The sequence below is a fragment of the Schistocerca americana genome, chromosome 7 (genome assembly GCF_021461395.2).
Source record: "Schistocerca americana isolate TAMUIC-IGC-003095 chromosome 7, iqSchAmer2.1, whole genome shotgun sequence".
Taxonomy (NCBI): domain Eukaryota; kingdom Metazoa; phylum Arthropoda; class Insecta; order Orthoptera; family Acrididae; genus Schistocerca; species Schistocerca americana.
The window spans coordinates 530,114,380-530,138,262 of NC_060125.1; the positions used below are offsets into that span (position 1 = coordinate 530,114,380).

Below are 23,883 nucleotides of genomic sequence, written 5' to 3' on the forward strand. Positions count from 1 at the left end.
TCTTCTGAGACTTTGAAAGGGTTATTCTCTTTTATATCATCCCTCGTGGTTAAAAAATGGTTCAAATGGCTCTGAGCACTATGGAACTTAACATCTGCGGTCATCAATCCCCTAGAATTTAGAACTACTTAAACCTAACTAACCTAAGGACATGACACACATCCACGTCCGAGGCAGGATTCGAACCTGCGACAGTAGCGGTAGCGCGGCTCCAGACTGAAGCGCCTAGAACCGCTCGGCCACTCCGGCCGGCTCCCTCATGATGTAACGATGAACTGTGGGGTGTATTGTGCCGACCTCAGGAAACAAGACACGACTTCAGCGCGTTCGTCGACACAAAAATTCAAACGAGTTTCTCCTTCCCCATGGCTACGTAAGGCTTTAGACAAGACTGCTCGCGAGAGAGCGATTCAGAAATCCTCATTGGATTGTTCTTCCTCATTCAGTCTGCAGAACTTTCCAGCTCCCATCTTTTCGGCCCAATGAAGGATGCACTCGGCAGACCCGCCAGGATAGCCGAGAGCGCTAACGCGCTGCTTCCTGGACTCGGGTAGGCGCGCCGGCCCCAGATCAAATCCGCCCGGTGGATTAACGACGACGGCCGGTGTGCCGACCAGCCTGGATGTGGTTTTTAGGCGGTTTTCCACATCCTACCAGCAGAATACTGGGCTATTCCACACGTCCCGCCTCAATTACACGACTCGCAGACATTTGAAACACATTCCCACTATTTCACGATTTACACTAGACCCCATACCCCGGGACGGGGGTGGCGGCAGGAAGGGAATCCGGCCACCCCTTAAAATTAACCATGCCAACTCCGTACTTAACCCTGCCGACCCTCCGCACTATGCGGGATAAAGGCAATAGCAAAAGAAAGAAAAAAAGAAAGAAAGGATGTGCTCGGCAGGAAGCAGAACGAGGACGGTGGTAGGTTATTGATGCAGCAAGACGTTGGCTCCAACATCAACCAGTAGAATGGTACCAGTAACGTGGCTAAGGCCATCGGATTAAACGCAGATTATGTCGCAAAATTGGGTTTTTTAGCCAATAGAGCGGGGAGTAATATCGTGTTTTAGAATCCTGAATAAAACCAATCAGCTTCAAACAAAAAATTGCTTTGCGTTGCTTGTTGAATGCCCATTGCACATGCCAACTGTCTCGCGATATCCTACTTACACAGATTCAGGTACTACTATTAAATGAACCATGTAGGAATTTACTACTGCTTCCTGCGCATTGCTCCCACATGGGGACTACGAAGACATAATTACTTAACTACCCTGCGCGTAGCGGGTTTAAAGTACTCGTTATTCCCCTGCTCCATTCGTGAATGGAGTATAAGAAGCTGTAATGCGTGGCACTGTGGGAAGTACCCTGTAACACGTACGCCACAGCGACGTTTACCATGTGGTGTCGTACCTCTGTCTGACGCAACGTCGGGAAGAGACTGGGGACGTCTGACGTTGGGGTCGGGTCTCCGCCCGCCTCCAGGAGCAGAACATTCCAGGCCGGGTTCTCGGAGAGCCTGGAGGCCACCGCCGCCCCCGCCGACCCGGCGCCGACCACCACGAAGTCGTACTGCGGCAACGGGGGTGACGCGTCCCGTGGGAAGGCGCCACGGTCGGCGAGCGCGCACTGCGCGTGGGCGAGGGAAGCCAGCAGCTGGCAGAACAAGGACCCGGCGCTGCCGCCGCCACTCCCCGCACCGCAAAACTGCGCAGAGGCTGCAACCGCGGATCCACTCATCAGGGCAGGTCTGCAGCGCTGCCACTGTCCATTCTGTAACAGATTTATGGAAAACCTACTACATCTGCATATACTTCTACGTATATAATCCACAAGCCACTGCATGCTGTACAGCGAAGGCACCTGCGTACCACGACTACACTCCGTACAGCAAGAGAAGAGCTGTGACTGTCCTCGATGGTGAGTGTTCATCGGAGGTGAGGGTATCATCTGGAGTGCCCCAGGGAAGTGTGGTAGGTCCGCTGTTGTTTTCTATCTAAATAAATGATCTTTTGGATAGGGTGGATAGCAATGTGCGGCTGTTTGCTGATGGTGCTGTGGTGTACGGGAAGGTGTCGTCGTCGAGTGACTGTAGGAGGATACAAGATGACTTGGACAGGATTTGTGATTGGTGCAAAGAATGGCAGCTAACTCTAAATATACACTCCTGGAAATGGAAAAAAGAACACATTGACACCGGTGTGTCAGACCCACCATACTTGCTCCGGACACTGCGAGAGGGCTGTACAAGCAATGATCACACGCACGGCACAGCGGACACACCAGGAACCGCGGTGTTGGCCGTCGAATGGCGCTAGCTGCGCAGCATTTGTGCACCGCCACCGTCAGTGTCAGCCAGTTTGCCGTGGCATACGGAGCTCCATCGCAGTCTTTAACACTGGTAGCATGCCGCGACAGCGTGGACGTGAACCGTATGTGCAGTTGACGGACTTTGAGCGAGGGCGTATAGTGGGCATGCGGGAGGCCGAGTGGACGTACCGCCGAATTGCTCAACACGTGGGGCGTGAGGTCTCCACAGTACATCGATGTTGTCGCCAGTGGTCGGCGGAAGGTGCACGTGCCCGTCGACCTGGGACCGGACCGCAGCGACGCACGGATGCACGCCAAGATCGTAGGATCCTACGCAGTGCCGTAGGGGACCGCACCGCCACTTCCCAGCAAATTAGGGACACTGTTGCTCCTGGGGAATCGGCGAGGACCATTCGCAACCGTCTCCATGAAGCTGGGCTACGGTCCCGCACACCGTTAGGCCGTCTTCCGCTCACGCCCCAACATCGTGCAGCCCGCCTCCAGTGGTGTCGCGACAGGCGTGAATGGAGGGACGAATGGAGACGTGTCGTCTTCAGCGATGAGAGTCGCTTCTGCCTTGGTGCCAATGATGGTCGTATGCGTGTTTGGCGCCGTGCAGGTGAGCGCCACAATCAGGACTGCATACGACCGAGGCACACAGGGCCAACACCCAGCATCATGGTGTGGGGAGCGATCTCCTACACTGGCCGTACACCACTGGTGATCGTCGAGGGGACACTGAATAGTGCACGGTACATCCAAACCGTCATCGAACCCATCGTTCTACCATTCCTAGACCGGCAAGGGAACTTGCTGTTCCAATAGGACAATGCACGTCCGCATGTATCCCGTGCCACCCAACGTGCTCTAGAAGGTGTAAGTCAACTACCCTGGCCAGCAAGATCTCCGGATCTGTCCCCCATTGAGCATGTTTGGGACTGGATGAAGCGTCGTCTCACGCGGTCTGCACGTCCAGCACGAACGCTGGTCCAACTGAGGCGCCAGGTGGAAATGGCATGGCAAGCCGTTCCACAGGACTACATCCAGCATCTCTACGATCGTCTCCATGGGAGAATAGCAGCCTGCATTGCTGCGAAAGGTGGATATACACTGTACTTGTGCCGACATTGTGCATGCTCTGTTGCCTGTGTCTATGTGCCTGTGGTTCTGTCAGTGTGATCATGTGATGTATCTGACCCCAGGAATGTGTCAATAAAGTTTCCCCTTCCTGGGACAATGAATTCACGGTGTTCTTATTTCAATTTCCAGGAGTGTAGATAAACGTAAATTAATGCAGATGAATAAGAAAAAGAATCCCGTAATGTTTGAATACTCCATCAGTAGTGTAGCGCTTGACACAATCACGCCGATTAAATATTTGGGCGTAGCACTGCAGAGTGATGTGAAGTGGGACAAGCATGTCATGGCAGTTGTGGGGAAGGCGGATAGTCGTCTTCGGTTCACTGGTAGAATTTTGGCAGGATGTGATTCATGTGTAAAGGAGACCGCTTATAAAACGCTAATACGACCTATTCTTGAGTACTGCTCGAGCGTTTGGGATCCCTATCAGGTCGGATTGAGGGAGGAAATAGAAGCAATTCAGAGGCGGGCTGCTAGATTTGTTACTGGTGGGTTTGATCATCACGCGAGTGTTACGGAAATGCTTCAGGAACTCGGGTGGGAGTCTCTGGAGGAAAGGAGGCGTTCTTTTCGTGAATCGCTGCTGAGGAAATTTAGAGAACCAGCATTTGAGGCTGACTGCAATACAATTTTACTGCCGCCAACTTACATTTCGCGGAAAGACCACAAAGATAAGATAAGAGGGATTGGGGCTCGTACAGAGGGATATAAGCAGTCATTTTTCCCTCGTTCTGTTTGGGAGTGGAACAGGGAGAGAAGATGCTAATTGTGGTACGAGGTACCCTCCGCCGAGCACCGTATGGTGGATTGCGGAGTATGTATGTAGATGTAGATGGAGACAGTTGAAGTCGCCTTGGCGCACGTCCTTCGCACGTCCACCACGACCAATGGGATCACCACACTTCGTTTACATTACCGTAGCAACGCACCAGTGCTGCCGCAGTGCTAGGCAACCCCTGCTTTCAGTCAGTGCTGCTGCGTGATTCATTCAGGATTGTGTATGTACGTTTACATTCCACTAATTTTGTCAGTTTGTTGCTGTGTGTGTGGAATATGGCTTCCTGTAGTACAGAGAAAAGGACTTTTGGAAAAGGAGCTAAGCTGAACTCTCAAGTACGAGAATTTGTACACAGGCTGGGTGTTTTCTTTGAAAGGGAAAGGGACAATGGTAGGCCTTTGGTACCAGTGAATAAAGTGACTGACAGGGTGGCAGAAGTATTGAACGTATCTGCAGCGTCACTGAAGAGAGTCACAAATGATAAAGAGGCTACCAATTCAGCTGGGACTCCTGTTATAATTGCGCCTGGAAAGTCAAGGAAAAGACTTTGTCGTGTGAGTGAAACAATCAACTTTGAAGGAAGTGCTATCAGACACATAGATTGATGAGCCAAAAAATTATGACCACCTGCTTAATAGCCTGATTGTCAGCCTTTGGAACGAAATACATCACTGATTCTGCGTACCAGGTTCAAAAATGGTTCAAATGGCTCTAAGCACTATGGGACTTAACATCTGAGGTTATCAGTCCCCAGGACGTAGAACTACTTAAACCTAACTAATCTAAGGACATCACACACATCCATGCCCGAGGCAGGATTCGAACCTGCGACCGTAGCAGCAACGCGGTTCCAGACTGAAGCGCCTAGAACGGCTCCGCCACAGTGGCCGGCTTGCGTATCAGGGATCCAACTGTTTGGTGGTAGGTCTTTGGAGGCATGCGGCACTAGACGTCTACGCACAGGTCATGTAATACGTTTAAATATGGGGCCGCTGCTTTTCGTACGTTGTGATGGGTTCCGTAGGATTTACATCAGGCCAGTTTGGTCACAGCGTCTCAAACCACTCTAGCACAGTTCTGGCTCTGAGACACGGGCAGTTATGCTCCTAAAAGACGACATCGCCGCCGGGGAAGACATCAAGCATGAATAGATACAGGTGGTTCGCAGCTGTCAGCGTGTCTTTGATTACTACCAAAGGTCCGGCACAAGTGCACGATAACGTCTGCCATAGCATAATACTGCTCCCACCAGCCTGTGTCTGGTTTCGAGCTGCCATTCAGCTCGATGACGGCGTTTGTGGAGACGACCAGCGAGCTACTGTAGCAAATATGTGGTTCACCCAAAGAACCGGCACTTTCCCATTGATCTACGGTTGAATCTCGATGGACCCGTGCCCACTGCAATCGTAACTAATAATGTCATTGGGTCACCATGTGAACACGAACGAATGGTCTGCTGCGGAGCTCTGTGTTCAACAATGTACGATGAACATGAAACATTTGCGCGGCGGGCACCAGCATTGTGCTCTTTCGGCAGAGATGCCACAGATCACCACGTATCTTACTTTAGAGAACAGACAAGCCTCTGAACCCCATGTTCTGTGAAGAGTCTTGGACGTCCAACCGTTAACTGCCTAAAGGTAGTTTCACTGTCCTTCTACCTCTTTTAGTAGATGCTCACGACAATAGCACGTGAAAATTCGGCTAGCTGTCCGCTGTGGCCGAGCAGTTTTAGTCTCTTCAGTTCGGAACCACTCTGCTGCTCCGGTCTAGGTTCGAATCCTGCCTCGGGCATGGATGTGTGTGATGTACTTAGGTTAGTTAGGTTTAAGTAGTTCTAAGTCTAGGGGACTGATGACCTCAGATGTTAAGTCCCATAGTGCTTAGAGCCATTTTGAAAATTTGGCTAGCTTCGCCGTTTTCGACATACTCGTTCACAGGCCCTGTGTAACAATAATCCGCTCTTTGTCAAAGTCGTTTATCTCAATGGATTTTCCCATTTGCAGCCCATATCTTCGCTACGGTGATCCTCCGTCCGTGTCTGATCTGCTTACACACTTTTGTTATCGCGTCACACGCCCGCAACGCGACCAGGTGGCAACCATCGCGGGGGGCAGTGGTTATAACGTTTCACCTTATCAGCGTGAATAGGCATACTGCAGCCGGGAGGAGTATCTGACTTTTAAAAAGTTGATAACATCACTGTCTTTCAGATTCGTGTGTGTACATGCACATTCCACTAATTCTGTGAGTTTCTTGCCGTATGTGTGGAGAATGGCTTGCTGTAGTGCGAAGAGGAGGACTTTTGGAAAAGAAGCTACACTGAAATTTCAAGCACGAGTATTTATATACAAATTGCATGTTAATTTTGAATGGGGTAGGGACAATGGTCGGCCTTTGACAATTGGCAGAAGCACTGAACTTCTCCACAGCGTCAGTGAAGAGAGTCACAAATGATAAATAGGCTGCAGTTTCAGCTGGGAGCCCTGTTTTTGTGACATCTGGAAAACCAAGGAGGAGGCCGTGTCGAGGAAGGAGTACCTGACACTTAAAAAGTTGATGGTTTTACTGTAGGACAGTGGTTTGTTCACAGGCAGAACGACAAGTCTCTCTACTGTTTTAGCAAAAATTGGCTTTTGGTGGGAAAAGTTCTCAGGAAGAAAGGTGCCAATGCTATGCACTGACATTGTGGCATGTAGATGTCTTTTCCTGCCTGAGTTGTTAGCAGCAAATCCGGAAATGTAATATGGATTGACGAAAAGTTGGTGGACAGACGATGGAACTATGAGTGTGCCAGCTGGTAAGGGAGAGCAACTAATTACTGTTCAGCCCGCCTGGTTAGCAGTGCAGTCCAATGCACGGCTTTCCGGATTGGGAAGGAGCGCCTGGTCCCCGGCACGAATCCGCCCAGTGGACTTGCGTTGAGGTCCAGTGAGCCAGCCAGTCTGTGGGTGGCTTTTAGGCGGTTTTCCACCTAGGTCCAGTGAGCCAGCCAGTCTGTGGGTGGCTTTTAGGCGGTTTTCCATCTGCCTCAGCGAATGCAGGCTGGTTCTCCCTTATTCCGCCTCAGCCACACTATGTCGACGACTGCTGCGAATAAAAGTTCTCCATGTATGAGTGCACCAACATTACTACACCACGCAAACATAGGGGTTACACTCGTCTGGTGTGAGACGTTCCCTGGTGAGTGAGGGGGGGGGGGGGGGGTCCACCGGGGGCCGAAACGCACAATAACCCTGAAAGAGTTGTTCGGTGGGGGCGGCGGAGGGGTGAAGTGGACTGCGGTAGTCGACGTGGGGTTGCGGACCACTGCGACTGTGGCGGGGACGGAGCCTGTCCGTCGTTTCAAGGTCACCGGTTAACACACAATACAGTACAATACAACTACTGTTCACGCTGGCTCTATGAATGGTTTTGTGCCTGGTGCGATAATGATGTAACAGTAAAAAAGAAAAAGAAAGAAAGAAAGAGAGAAACTTTCTATTATCACGAGAAAATGAATATAGATACATTTAAAGGCTGGTCCGTTACTCGTTTGCTACCAAATGACAGTTCTTGTAGTGTTTTTGTAATTGAAGGTGCGCCGTACCATTCAGTACAATTAAACAACGCACCAACGGCTGCTGCATTGAGAGACGAAATAGTCAGATGGTTAAAAGGTAGTGAAATAGGGTTTGAACAGAATATTCAAATAACGGGACTTGTGGAATTAGTGTAACTATACAAGCCAATCGCGCTCACAAATGTATACAGTACCACTTCAATTACAACGCTATCGAACTTCGTTCAAAATGGTTCAAATTGCTCTGAGCACTATGGGACTTAACTTCTGAGGTCATCAGTCCCCTAGAACTCAGAACTACTTAAACCTAACTAACCTAAGGACATCACACAACACCCAGTCATCACGAGGCAGAGAAAATCCCTGACCCCGCCGGGTATCGAACTTGTATGGGCTCAATAAAAGCAGATGTCGCGGAGCGAAACAAAACATTTACGTCGCAAGACACAGACGGAGAGAGAGGCTCGTATATGAGGCTGACACACGAGTACCGCCAGAAAATTGGGAGAATGTCGTGAATCATGTGTTGAAAGAGATTACCAAGACGAATATAGAAGAAAGCATAAGAGAAAAGTCCATAGAAAATACTGTAATTTCCTTAGCAGACGGGGAGGAGAGCAGCAGCGGAGATACCGAAGTCTGTGTGTTAGTGATAAGAGATCAATCAGGTAATGATGATCTAGAGGTTTCAGTTGTCCCACACGTAATAAGAGATAACGTCTTCATTCAATATTTTACGCATAACATTTGCGCATTTTGCTGTACGTTGTTAGTGTCGTATATCTCTTTATTTGTGTGTAAATAGGCAAACTCTGCTAGTATACGAAAAAATAAAATACTTCCAACAAGAATGCTGCTTTGAGTCATGCAGCATTGTTAGGCTCTGTAGCCCAGGCTATCACAGGGCTGAATGGTGGGAGGGGAAGGCCTGTCGACCCGCTCGCCCCCACCCTCCTCCCAGCCCTTTCCGCCAGTCCATGGCCCTCTGCACTTTAATGTCGAATACTAACAACTGCGCTCCCAGCTGTCAAAGCATTCTCTCACAGTTCAGAGTGTAGCCAGTTTCTTTCGTGTTCCACTCCCAAATGAAGTGCGGGAAAGTAACTGTGTATATGCTTCCGTTACAGCCCTAACTTCTCTTATCTTTCCTCACCATCCTTATGCGAAATTTATTTATTTCTCACCTCATCCATTTTTAGCCTTACTCTTTATTGAGAAATGGTACCTAGCATTCACAAATTATGTTTACAGACTATGGAAAATCCAGTCTGGACTGCATCCTATAATCATTTTGTTAATGTACACGCAATTTGCAATGCTACGTTCCAACCAGCGCTTTGATAATGATTTGCCTTCATTCAAATTTTGGCGTTACATAGTTGCTCACGTAAACCGCTCTTCTCTTTAAGCTTGTAATTGCAGACTCATTTCTTTCTGATTTTTCTCATTGTTATTTAATGTTAAAATTGTATTCTTTCCATTTTTGCACTGTTTTATGTTATTCATTGTTTGTGAATATATGTCCTTCATGTTCTCATGTTAGATAGTTTTATATTCTGACAGAATGTGACTTTGCAGTGTTACTTGAAAATGGCCATAACGCCGAAATTGCAATAGTAACAATAAATACATTCCTGGAAATTGAAATAAGAACACCGTGAATTCATTGTCCCAGGAAGGGGAAACTTTATTGACACATTCCTGGGGTCAGATACATCACATGATCACACTGACAGAACCACAGGCACATAGACACAGGCAACAGAGCATGCACAATGTCGGCACTAGTACAGTGTATATCCACCTTTCGCAGCAATGCAGGCTGCTATTCTCCCATGGAGACGATCGTAGAGATGCTGGATGTAGTCCTGTGGAACGGCTTGCCATGCCATTTCCACCTGGCGCCTCAGTTGGACCAGCGTTCGTGCTGGACGTGCAGACCGCGTGAGACGACGCTTCATCCAGTCCCAAACATGCTCAATGGGGGACAGATCCGGAGATCTTGCTGGCCAGGGTAGTTGACTTACACCTTCTAGAGCACGTTGGGTGGCACGGGATACATGCGGACGTGCATTGTCCTGTTGGAACAGCAAGTTCCATTACCGGTCTAGGAATGGTAGAACGATGGGTTCGATGACGGTTTGGATGTACCGTGCACTATTCAGTGTCCCCTCGACGATCACCAGTGGTGTACGGCCAGTGTATGAGATCGCTCCCCACACCATGCTGCCGGGTGTTGGCCCTGTGTGCCTCGGTCGTATGCAGTCCTGATTGTGGCGCTCACCTGCACGGCGCCAAACACGCATACGACCATCATTGGCACCAAGGCAGAAGCGACTCTCATCGCTGAAGACGACACGTCTCCATTCGTCCCTCCATTCACGCCTGTCGCGACACCACTGGAGGCGGGCTGCACGATGTTGGGGCGTGAGCGGAAGACGGCCTAACGGTGTGCGGGACCGTAGCCCAGCTTCATGGAGACGGTTGCGAATGGTCCTCGCCGATACCCCAGGAGCAACAGTGTCCCTAATTTGCTGGGAAGTGGCGGTGCGGTCCCCTACGGCACTGCGTAGGATCCTACGGTCTTGGCGTGCATCCGTGCATCGCTGCGGTCCGGTCCCAGGTCGACGGGCACGTGCACCTTCCGCCGACCACTGGCGACAACATCGATGTACTGTGGAGACCTCACGCCCCACGTGTTGAGCAATTCGGCAGTACGTCCACCCGGCCTCCCGCATGCCCACTATACGCCCTCGCTATAAGTCCGTCAACTGCACATACGGTTCACGTCCACGCTGTCACGGCATGCTACCAGTGTTAGACTGCGATGGAGCTCCGTATGCCACGGCAAACTGGCTGACACTGACGGCGGCGGTGCACAAATGCTGCGCAGCTAGCGCCATTCGACGGCCAACACCGCGGTTCCTGGTGTGTCCGCTGTGCCGTGCGTGTGATCATTGCTTGTACAGCCCTCTCGCAGTGTCCGGAGCAAGTATGGTGGGTCTGACACACCGGTGTCAATGTGTTCTTTTTTCCATTTCCAGGAGTGTATTTTATACAGTCAACGGCGACTATGATGACTTTTAAGAAAGATGTATTTTATGGTCTCTGCTGTATAACATCCAAATTGATATGCTTTGCTTTGCCTGTCGAACACATTCAGCGCTACTATGTGCTGTTATTCACGCTGTCTTGTGACCATGTTTGTTACTTCGTACATAATGTCATATATTCTCACTCTATTGTACTCTGACTGTGGTACATAATGCCAACTCTTTCAGTACATTCATTTTAATTTATATTTTTCCAAACCTCTGTCAGTTTTTTAAAAAAGCTGTGTTCTTCATGACTTTTGTAATCTCTAAATATGTCAACAAAGTTGAGTTGCTGAAAATCAAGTGGCTAAATTTTTGTCCAGCGACGAGTGTATAAAATAACTTCATTTCTCAATAGCGTTTCGTGAAAAGAACGTTGCCTTTCCTCCAGTGATTCCCATTTGAATCACAAAGCAACTCCGTTACACTCACCTACGAGTAAGGAATATAGCATCTCGTTTCTGAATTGCTGTTATGCCTTCCTGGTGGGGAGACCAGACACTCGAACAGTACACAAGAATGTATCACACTAGTGTTTTATACCGTTGTTTCATTTTTTGATGAGCTACACTTTTCTGGAATTCTCCCAGTACCTTGAAAGCAAACATTCTGCTAATGTCCTAACGTGCCTGTACAACTTCATATCACTTTGCTGAGTTACACATGGATACTTCAGCGATATGACTGTATCAACCAAAGCTCTGCTATTACTGTGTTCCACCATTACAGGATTAGTTTTCTTACTCATCTGAATTAACTGTGCAGAACAACCAAGATAGGAGTGTGGTCAACAGGTTAGGTTGTGGATTTAAAAGTAACAAGGTGAAGTCGTCTTTTACACTAAAGTAGTTTATTTGAAAAAGGGATAGAGAGACGCAATATAGGGGAGGTTTGATAGTGTCTCCAACATCAGTCCACTGCAATCCAGGGCCCTTAATAGACAAGAGTGAGCAGCTTGAGAAGCCCGCCACAGGTATAAGTTGCCTGACCTGGTTGGGGGAAGCTCATTGGTCGTTGGTAAGTGCCGCACTATCAGTGCTCACACTACACCATCAGCACTCGTGGTACAGATTGTAAACCCTCGCTGCACTGCCCCACCCCTGCGGAAGGATCGGAAATATCGAGACTGTAGCGATGCTCCGTAATAACTACCTGTGCCTGGTCACATTTTACTGTGGCTCAGTCCTCTTAAATGGAAAAAAAGATAAAGCACATGTTTCTATTATGTATGGGAATTGGATATATGTCCTGATCTCCTTCTCTCCCTTCCCCTTTCTTTATCCACCTCCTCCTCCTACCTCCTCTCGCTGTCCATCGCCTCCTCCCTCTCTCTCCTTCTTCTCCTCCCTATTCTGTCTCCATCCGCTCCTGCCCCCTCTTTCTGTTCACCTCCTCCTTGCCGTTTTCTATGTTCATATCCTCCCATGCCCCTGCCCATCTCCTCCCCCCCCCCCTTTCTTTGACCTTGAACCTTGAGCCTTGTTTTATTGTTATTGCTAATTCAAATTCTGTAGTAGTATCCCAATCATAAACAAATAAGCCATAAATACTGCTTGCTAACAACGATATATATATATATATATATATATATATTAGAAGGCATCTGGTTCATATCTGCCTAAATGTTTATTACATTAACGTGTAAAAGTTTGAAGTAATTCGGAAAGGCACTTTTTGAGATTTCTCATAACAACGTTTCCCCTTTATAAGTTACATATGTACATTCGGGTATTACATACACTAAAATATACATATATTGAAGAATTAGATGCCTAAAAACACGCTCGTGTTAGAATTCAACATTGTGTAAAAATTTCAAAGGAATCGGTCAAGAACTTTCGGAGATTAACGATTTTGAACAAACCAACATTTACATAACGTTACTCTTTTTATTACATATATACCAGATGGCGTTCCAGTAAGTACATACAAACACGTGAGTATTCGAATGCAAAATGTGTCAAAATTTCAAAGAGATCGGTGAAGAACTTTCGGCGATTTGAGATTTTGAAGAAACGAACATCTACATTCGAACTTATATAGAATCTGTAATTGTTCCTAATCTAAAATCTCTGAAAGTTTTTGAACGATTGCTTTGAAATTTTGACACAAATTTCCACTGGAATACGAGTATTGATTATATATACCTATTTTTAAATACATGTAGTTCATAATTTTCTTATAAAATTAATAATAGGGAAACGTTATTACGAAAAATCTCGAAAAGTTATATATACGCCTGTATTAGAATGTACAATTTCATCAAACTTCAAAGCAATCGGTCAAAAACTTTATGAGATTAACCGTTTTAAACAAAGGAACATTCGAACATTTACCTTTTTACTTATCTAGAAAGTTATATATTGTACTCTATTCCTGTCCCCAAAGCTCCATGTGAGTAGGTGGTTTTGTTCTGATTGGGACTTGCAACTAATGGAGGGAGGATTATGGAGAAAGGGAAAGTTAGCACTGTCACATTCACAGTATGAAGTCTGCAAAGCTCATGAAAACAACAGTAACAATAGGATTTATGAGACTGGCCTTCGGGTGAAGAATTCGAAAAAGGGATGACCGTCGTAATAACTGATTCAGCATACACAAAAGTCACAACAAATTATGTTAAATTAAAAGTAAGGATGGTAAAATTATGAGTGCGATGGGTATTCCACTTTTAAACACTGAGGGAAGTGCAGAAAGATGGAAAAAGTACATTGAAGGTCTATTCCCACTCACGTTGATATATATACTTCTACAAGTATCCACTGTAGGAGGAAGTATTTTTTCTTGTGCAATAACTAAAATTTTTGACTTTATTTATTTCTGTATGATCCTCGTTGTCCCGTAAGACATGAGTGAAGTTAATTCATGTACCAAATACGTGGAAACATAGGTTAGAATAAAGTACTTTATATTTCATTTGCGTTGACCTCAAGTCTAGATTGATTTTCTTTAATGTCTTGTTCTTTCGGTTTAGCATACAGCTCAATCGTAATCTCACCGCCATTAATGAAGGCCGGGACATCTATGTTCTGAAACGACAATTGTAAATCTGTCCTTGGCTAAATATCCATCCATACAGTATATCTCGTCCGACAAACGACGGGCGCTGTTTGTTTTTTCTCAGATCCTCGATCGCAGTACAATGAACACAGCTGGCATTTCAGCTCTACTGATACAAAACTACCCGCATCCAGAACGTCTCCACCTACCTTTCCTACGTACTCTTCACGTCACGCAGTTGGAGGCAGAATGGCGTCGGCGACTCGGTTTTTCACTCCTTGAGAACGCTGAAGAAATTACACAGATGGAGGACACCTCTCTGCCTTTGTTTCAGACACAGCACCTCATTTCGTCAGCTGAGTCTCGAACAGAATCTCAAGTTTTGCCATTAGTAGCAGTTTCCATTGTCACCTCTGCCTGCAGTGTCACGTTTCGCCAGTAAAACTCGCTGTTAACATTACACATTCCTTGTAAGTGAAGTCGTATTGTGTCTTTATCATTCGCTGTTTCGTCTCCCGCAGACGCTTTGTACCTCTCATGTTAACAAATGCCTCACAGATTTTCTCTACATCAGACCCACAGGCCGGGACTACAAGTCCCACCGCCACACCTCCAAAGTGAATTGCAGTAACGTAGTCACTGCCCTGTGGAAATTTACTGCCTCACCAACACAGTTAGACCGCAATAGACCGGTGATGCTGTATTGTAACATATCACCCCGGACTACAAGTACAACTCAACATCACTGCTGGTGCAATCATTCCTAAAATATTAAATTATACCTCGTAAAGTTAGCAAATAGTGTTGCGCTAATGTAAAAGGTGAACGTCCTGTGACGTAAGGTGCTTTGTCGAAGCGCCGTCAGAGATGCAGTGAGTTACTGACTTTGAAAACCGCGGCGCGAAAAACGGACAGCAGAAGAACATTTTTACACATTATTTTCATGTACGAGATATTCTCGATAAACAGTTGCTCATTTTTTTCTCTTGTCTCTTGTAACTTGTGTCGGACGCGAATGTCTTGCCGCCGTATTATTATTGTTAAAAATAATATTATTTTAGTGTGAAGTAAAAGTGCAATACTTAAACTGCAATACCGCATAGCAGTAGATTTATTGTGCGACGTGTATGTGAAAACGTCAAAGCAATTACTTTCATTACGAGAAGAGAAGTGCCAGTCAAAACGGCATCCATGTTAAATCCTTCATTGCAGTGTAAGTTCATCTGTTAATTGCCGTAAATTCAGAGTTAAATGGAACTGGTGTATGGACTATTTATTTAGTATAGAATCTATGTCTCACTCCTTCATGAAGTTATTTGATTTTCTTTATGTTTCTGCCAAATAGAGAGTTCACAGTCACGAATTCTTTCGTCGAAATCGGACAGAAGTTGCATGCGGTGAAATATTTTCTCCGCGCAATATCCTACTGGTAAATGCATGACAAACTACGGTCCCTTAGGAAATTCATGTTGAGGTATCCAAAAATAATTATATTTTCAATAGGCATTTACTCTCCTGTGAAAAGCAACTTCCGACTGATCAGACGATCCAACAAGAAACAGCCGCACACTGTCAGCGTTCGCAAATATATTTCCACCGCTGATTATAGCTATATGTTACAGCACAAAAATAAACATATTGTTATAATTAGCGACTACGAACGGAGACATTTATAACTGTATGTTTATGAATACACATTATGTAAACATATTGCTATAAAACGTACTTTTTTGTCCCCGTATTTGCCGTTCACTGATAAATACTACGCTTTTGTAACGCTACACTAGCTATATAGCTCCTCCGCATTGAGGCCCCAACCCTGGGAACTAGGTCCACTCATTCATAACACAATAAAATATCCCGCGGGAAAGGTTTTTCGGTTGCTGTTTTAGTTTCTTACAAACATATTTGTTTTACGAAATATTCGCCGTTCACTGCTAAGTACACAGACCAAAAAAAGTTTTTCATTACCCCGGTTCCGAGAGTTTCGGAACCTCTAAAGAAAACTGGAACAGAGATCAACATAAACTTCATTTCCGCCCTTTTTATTGCACATGAAAATCACACATTGCATGTTGTACCACCATACAGCGAGACCTTGAAACACGTATGTTGTGTGGCGGCGATGGCGAGGCATTGCAGAGTCTCTGACCAGAGAGCTATTTGTCATTCCTAGTCTGCGCTTGACCGCGCGAGAGTTCAGTGCAGTTGCGATCGAGTTGCGAGAGAGTTCAGTTGCGAGTGAGGAGTCGGCGGGCGTCGACATGGCACTCTGGTCAAGATTCAGGACGAGGTATATTATTTTTTAAATAAGGTAATGAAGCAGCATTGCGCTCAGCTAATGATGTAAATTAACTGTAACTAATTTGTCCAAGAATCGCCCCAATAATAATTTTGTTTTCAAAGCAATTTTTCAACAAAGAATCCTTTAATGAAAGAAATATTTCCCTTGCTATTCCTTAAAGAAAAGTTTCCCTTAAATTCAAAATTTTTGCAATGAATTTCCTCCAAGCTATGGCGAAAAATAAGAGCAGATGCACTTTTACTAAGGTAAAAATTACAGTTTAATTAGTGAACAGGGCCTATGATCGACATTTCGGTCTATTTGTGTTCTCATTGTCACAGAGATTTTATTATCACTGAATTGACTTTCACATTTTTGTGGGCAGCTTATACCTGGGTCAGATTGCTAATTTTTATTTAATTGTCATTGTCATTAAATTTATTTGCTGGGAGGTTACATTAAGTTGTATTCTAGTTAACATTGAATTATTGTGTTCAAAATTTCTCTGGGAGGTTACACTTAGCTCAATGTCCATTTGCATTTAAAATAATACTTTTTAAATTTTTGTGGGGAGGTTACAACATTCAAGGGTGGTGGTCCAGATCGTTGTACACAACAGTGCCTCTAATACGAAGTACCACGCGTCTTGCATTGATGCATGCCTGTATTCGTCGCGGCATACTATGCACAAGCTCAGCAAGGCACTGTTGGTCCAGATTGTCCCACTCCTCAACGGCGAATCGGCGTAGATCCCTCACAGTAGTTGGTGGGTCACGTCATCCATAAACAGTCATTTTCAATCTGTCCCAGGCATGTTCTATAGGGTTCATGTCGGGACAACATGCTGGCCAGTCCAGTCGAGCGATGTCATTCATAAGATGTGCGCGATGGGGGTGCGAATTGTCATCCATGAAGACGAATGCCTCGCCAATATGCTGCCGAATATGGTTACACTATCGGCGGGAGGATGGAATTTACGTATCGTGTAGCCGTTACGGCGCCTTCCATGACCACCAGCGGCGTACGTCGGCCCCACACGACGCCACTCCAAAACATCAGGGAACATCCACCTTGCTGCACTCTCTGGACAGTGTGTCTAAGGCTTTCAGCCTGACCGGATTGCCTCCAAACACGTCTCCGACGATTGTCTGGTTGAAGGCATATGCGACACTCATCGCTGTATAGAATGTGATGCCAATCCTGAGCGGTCCATTAAGCATGTTGTTGGGCTCATCTGTACCGCACTGCATGGTGTCGGAGTTGCAAAGGTGCACCTCGCTATGGACGTCGTCTGAATCGTAACACGACGTCCTGTGGCTGCGCGAAAAGCATTATCCAACATGGTGGCGTCGCTGTCAGGGTTCCTCCGAGCCATAATCCGTAGGTAGCTGTCGTCCATTGCAGTAGCAGCCTTTGTGAGGCCTGAGCGAGCCATGCCATCGATAGTTCCTGTCTGTCTGTATCTCCTCCATGTCCGAACAACATTGCTTTGGTTCACTCCGAGACGCCTGGACAGTTCCCTTGTTGAGAGCCCTTCTTGGCACAAAGTAACAATCCGGACGCGATCGAACCGCGGTATTGACCGCCTAGGCATGGTTAAACTACAGACAACAAGAGCCGTGTGCCTTGTACCTGATGGAATGACTGGAACTGATCGGCTGTCGGACCTCCGCCGTCTATAGGCGCTGCTCATGCGTGGTTGTTAACATCTTTGTGCGGATTTAGTGACATCTCTAAACAGTCAAAGGGACTGTGTCTGTGATACAATGTCTACAGTCAACGTCTATATTCAGGAATTCTGAGAACCGGGTAATGCAAACTTAGAACTAATTAAACCTAACTAACCTAAGGACATCAGACACATCCATGCCCGAGGCAGGATTCGAACCTGCGACCGTAGCGGTCGCACGGTTCCAGACTGTAGCGCCTAGAACCGCTCTGCCACCACGGCCGGCGAAAATAAGAGGAACCGTCGCTACGGACCAAGTGATAAGTCGACCACAGGGAATGTTCTTTACATTGTGGGCACCATGGATTAAAATTTAACGAGAATAGCGCTTTAGCGAAGACAAGGCAGTATCATATGAGCTTATACAGAAAGTCAGTGGTAATTTAAAAACGCTATGATTATTTTAACAGAAAAGAAGATGGAGTTAAATAAAATGGCAGCTTGGCACCAGGACAGTAATTCAAAGTATCACTTGGTTCTAGCGAGAGTGACATCATCTGTTACAAATAATCATGCATTTCTCATTATGTGACCAATGGTGATACCCTCTATACAGCTTATAATACGCCCATGAATTCAGGGGCTTTGGTACCGTCGATACTGTTACCAGTTTTAGCTCTGAAGATTCCTCCCGCCTATGGGCTCGAAACGATATAGAACTGTTTCGTACATCGAACACGGCCTTTCATTAGGGGAGTCCTAACAGAAACGGTTGCTGGCGTTTGGCTGCTACGGACGGTAGCGTGGCCTTATTGAGGTTTTCTTCAGCTGCGCTGCCCCTGGGGCCCTGATAACATCTTCATGGTTAATTAGCCACTCGACGGGCTCCGCTTTCCGAGTTGGACAGCTGAAGACACGCTTCGGCGCCTCGCTCACACAAAGCGAATATCAGATCTGCTGGTAAACTTGTGCCGACGTCTTTTATGAGAGGCCACACTGAATGCAGGATTCAGTGGACGAAGGACTCATGTTCGACAACGGATACACGTGTTTGTTGGAGAAAATCAACTCTGATGAGATAACACTTGGAAGCATCTCGTACAGTATGGCATTAAAGTCACTCATGTTTTCATTAATGAGCGTCGACAGCCAACACAATAGCGTCGCTTTGCTCTCTGTTTTCATTTTCGTACTCTTATTATTCTTGTAAAAAGATGAAAGAGTCCAAAACCAGACCCATACTTCGTTTCTCATTTTAAAAAAAGTAGTCCAAATATAAGTGTTAATAGAATGTAATATTTACTTTATAATGTTAAGCACCATTTACATTTCACTCTTGAAAGTGTAATTAAAAGTTATTACGAATTTTTTTTTCAAAAACCTTACACTTAACTATTTTGAAAAATAGCTGCGAGAATCGGACCCTTATTAAAAATAATTAAAATAACACAAAACAATGTTAGCAAATATCATTAAATAAGAAAGAGCATAATCCGGTTGCAAAGGAGGTATAATGTAACATCTTACCATCTTCCAGAAATATACAATTTCTCTGTGTTTTCTTCACTGAACCCAAGAGACTTGTTATAGAATATTCCTGTGGACTTTATTTCTAACAGTTCATATTTGTGGCGTTTTGGAAAAAGAATAAACTACTTTTTCCCAGAAATTTCGTCCCTCAGAGGAAGTTCAATGTTATTTCTCTCTTTCTAGTGTACGGCCATTCATCACGAGTCTTCACGAATAAGCTCAGAGGAAGAAGCTTCAACAGCAAGACAATACTAAGATCTTTGCCCAAAATTGTGGGTCTGCTTCTTTTTGTGTTTGCTGCTTCCTCAAGGTACTGTACTTCATGTTGGGCAATCTTGTAAGTATTGTTTTTCGAACAATGAACTTTACTGGCCTTCTTCCAGTCCATCTTCTTTTTCGGAATTGTATCTATAGCTTTAGTCATTTTAGACGTACTCCACTTTCTTTGATAAGCCGTCCCCATTACCCTCTTGGAAGCTGCAAGAGAATAAGTGTATGTAGTAATACAGGCAGACTTTAAACATAAGAAATTAAGGGGTCCGGTTTAAGCAAGTGAAGGGGGGCCAGTTTACGCGAATAGAGCCTAAAATTTGTAAACAGACTCAATTTTTGACCAAACGTCTAAATAGAACGATTTGATCGTCAGAAACATTAAGTGCTATTCAAGAACACAAATAAGTTGAAAGTCTTATCTGTCACTATCTAAAAGAAATAGGAAAAATTTGGCACAATGTAAAAAATTTTTCCATTGTCAAAAATTTTAATGGTTAATTGTTAAGTAAAAAGTGAAGCAGGTAACTTGTGTATCTCACTATAGGACGGTTGAAGCCTAAACTACTATGTAGACATGGTCCCACAAGAACGCTCAGGAGAATTCGGAGACCAGCGGGGATGTGGGGAGTCCTCTATGTCTCGTGCATAGCTGTTCTTCTTCTCCAGCACTATTGATACGAGGTGCGACAATAAAGTAATGAGACTGATTTTCTTTGGAAGATGTGGCAACCCTGCAGGCTTGCGTAGGCACAATGTCTTTGACCTTGGTCTATAAGCTGCTGCTGGTCCAAGCGGCACATCAATGCAATTGCTCAGTCGTGAGTTGCGCTGTAATAAGTTAACATGTGTTTGTGTCTCTCGTCACGGAAACGGAACTGCATAATGTTGTGCAACGGTATGCCATCAATTAAGAATTGTTGAGCCATGTTATCACTGGTGATGAAAGTTGGTTTTTTCAGTACGATCCAGAGACAAAACGCCAAATTTGAGTAATCAATGAACCGTGTACAAAGCCAGACCGACAGGCATTACATGCATTGACCAAAAATGATAGTGCATTGAGAATGGGTAGTTTCTAGGTGAAATCTAGATCTGCCAATAAAAATTCCAAAGAACGACTTATAGCTGAAATCTATTATTTACAAATCAAAACGCCAAAGTTCGCAATGGTGCTCAAAGGGATCACCCAGACCAAAAAAAGCTCGAATGTCAAAGTCAAAAGTGAAGTGCAAGCTTGTGTGCTTCTTTGATTCCAAGGGAATTGTTCGTAAAGAGTGGGTGCCTCCTGGACAAACAGTTAACCAATGTTATAACAAAGAAATTTTATAAAGACTTCGTAAAAGAGTTCTTCATGTCCGTGCCACCATTCCTAATAATTGGATTCTGCATCGCGATAATGCGGCATCTCATACTGCTCTGTCAGTACAGCAATTTTTAACCTCAAAACAAATTTCAGTACTACCACAGCCACCTTATTCACAAGATATCACTCCATGCGACTTTTTTCTATTTCCAAGAGTCAAAATGGCGCTAAAGGGAAACCCTTTTCAAACAACACAAGATGTCCAAAAATCTGTGACGAGGATCTTGGAATATATTACAGAAGATGAGTTGCAGAAATGTTACCATCAATGGCAGAAGCGGTGGAAAAAGTGTGTGCAATCAGAAGGGAGCTACTTTGAAGGAGACAACACTTAACTAGACAAAAACGGTAAGCAACATTTTTTTCACATCAGTCTCATTACTTTATTGTCACACCTCGTATATGTCATCGCAACACACAATATTTCCCACAATTTTCAACCACGATACACTCACTGACAAAAGGCATTAAAGCATCCCGAAGAGAAGGAGGAAATGAAATGAAAGTTCATGGTTTCAGGAGGTTCAAAAATGGTTCAAATGGCTCTGAGCAATATGGGACTCAACTGCTGTGGTCATAAGTCCCCTAGAACTTAGAACTACTTAAACCTAACGAACCTAAGGACATCACACACATCCATGCCCGAGGCAGGATTCTAACCTGCGACCGTAGCGGTCGTGCGGTTCCAGACTGTAGCGCCTTTAACCGCTCGGCCACTCCGGCCGGCGGTTTCAGAAGGTTTGTGATGTTATTTCAGTGATTAAAAATTCGAGTCATATTAATAATAGACGTGGCAGTACGTGCCCACTAATGAGCACCCCGTCTGGCTTGGATGTATGCACTGATTGGACTGGGAAGGGTGTCATAAAACCGTTGTATTTTCTCCTCCCGCTAGCTGGCCCGTAGCTGTTGTGTTTCTTGATATCCTGTACATCGGTACTGGGACAGAGTCAATAGCTGAGCTGGCCTGACACATGTTTCATCGGGGGCAGACCAGGGACTCTTGCTGGCCACAGGAGTATCTCAGCATCACGCACCAGTTCATAGAGTGTGTGAAAATCATTGTCCTGTTCATAAAGTCCACAACTCCACTGCTGCATGAGAGATAACCCTTGAGGACACATCATGTCCGTGACATACTCTTGTGTCGTCGGAATGCCCCCAAACACTACCAGTCGCAATCGGTTTCTCCACGCACCATGACACCAGGATTAACACAGCTGTGCCTCTCCAAAACACTGGAAGAATAGAACCTATACCCAGGCCGCCGCCGTAGACGCCGACGATGCTTTCCTGTTCAAAATGGATCTGAGCACTATGGGACTTAACAACTGAGGTCATCAGTCCCCTAGAACTTATAACTACTTAAACATAACTAAGCTAAGGTCATCACACACATCCATGCCCGAGGCAGGATTCGAACCTGCGACCGTAGCGACCACGCGTTTCCAGACTGAAGCGCCTAGAACCGCTCGGTCATAACAGCCGGCGATGCTTTCCTGTCACGGTATCAAGCGACCCAGCCGTTTGCATTGTGGCGTTAGCGGCAGGCTACGCATGGAACGACAGTTCCATGATAAGGCTGCTCCTAGTCTCCACTCAATCGTAAGGATGATAACGAATGTTGGTGGGAGTCCATTACTTATTCTTGGATGGCCGGCGCAGATGTGAATGGTTTACGATGTGATTCGTGCACAATAAGGCGTTCGTTCCTTCTGGTAGTCAGACACGTCAACTGGAACCTTAACGACGGAAGTCCAACAATGGGTCACTGTCACCTCGGAAGCCCCATGCATCTGGATACTGCACGATTCTATCAGCTGACGAAATGGAGACCAACAATTTGGCTGCTTTCAAAATCTCTCAAGTGCTGATAACTTGGTCTCATAAGAGGACGTGGCATCACGGTGTTCTTCACTGTTATCACTCAATATTTGACTCTGTTCACGCCTCTTGGATACCAGGCCTCGTAACAACACTAAACACGAACAACAGTAACGCACCCGGTGACTGTTCTACTTGTTGTAGAGAATTGGAAGGCACATGATCTACGTACCCGCCGATGATGTCTATATGTAGGTACCAGCATTGATATCCAATCCTGTCTTGTGGATGCTCACTGTTTCTGTCGAGCAATAAATTGTGTTTAATTTTTCTGTAGTGCAGCTAACTGTAGAACTTGGTTTGTATGCTGCGTTTAGAGAAGAACAGCTTGAATAGTAGACACGTAAACAAACACATAGAAATACACTAACATACAAGATGACTAATAAAATAGTTAGTGATTATGAAAGTTTCACAATCGAACTGTTCCTTGTAAGTACACTGTCAAAATATGTAAGTTATGGAGGAAGTATGTCTTAATAAGACGAAAATGGGAAGGGGTACACCATGAACATCTTTACCGAACGCAATCCAACTCATACTCCAGTATTTGCATACCGATGGGATATGTTGATTACAACATCCTTCTTATTTGAGGTAATTTTCAGAAGAGGAAAAAGCCTTCACTCTAGATGATCACTGGTGTGAGTAACTGTACAAAACTATTGTGTGTGGAGATCCCACCTAGATGACGTCCAAGTCAGTCTCATCACCTTGTGAAATACACTGACGGAAAAAATAGGAACAAAAAATAATTAATGTAGAGTAATGAAATATGGGGAATGTATTTGTCTTGGTAAAGTGATTAGCAATGTCGGATCGCGGCTTAGCGTAAGAGCTAGGTAAGCCATTGCAAATGTGAAACGGTGGTATATTAGAAACCGGTATAACCGCCGGACTGTTGAAGTCGGATACGAAACTTCCTTTCTTTCAGGAGTGCTAGTTCTGCATGGTTCGCAGGAGAGCTTCTGTAAAGTTTGGAAGGT

At 45.4% G+C, this 23,883-nt stretch overlaps 1 protein-coding gene across 1 annotated transcript in view; it reads right to left on the bottom strand.

The window, feature by feature from the left end:
• LOC124623065 (glucose dehydrogenase [FAD, quinone]-like) overlaps nt 1-23,883 on the bottom strand; it is a 66,347-nt gene that overhangs the window by 37,091 nt on the left and 5,373 nt on the right. Inside the window, exon 2 of the mRNA XM_047148857.1 lies at nt 1,434-1,782. Coding sequence (XP_047004813.1) covers nt 1,434-1,782 — 349 coding nt within the window. The remainder of the gene's footprint in view (nt 1-1,433; nt 1,783-23,883) is intronic.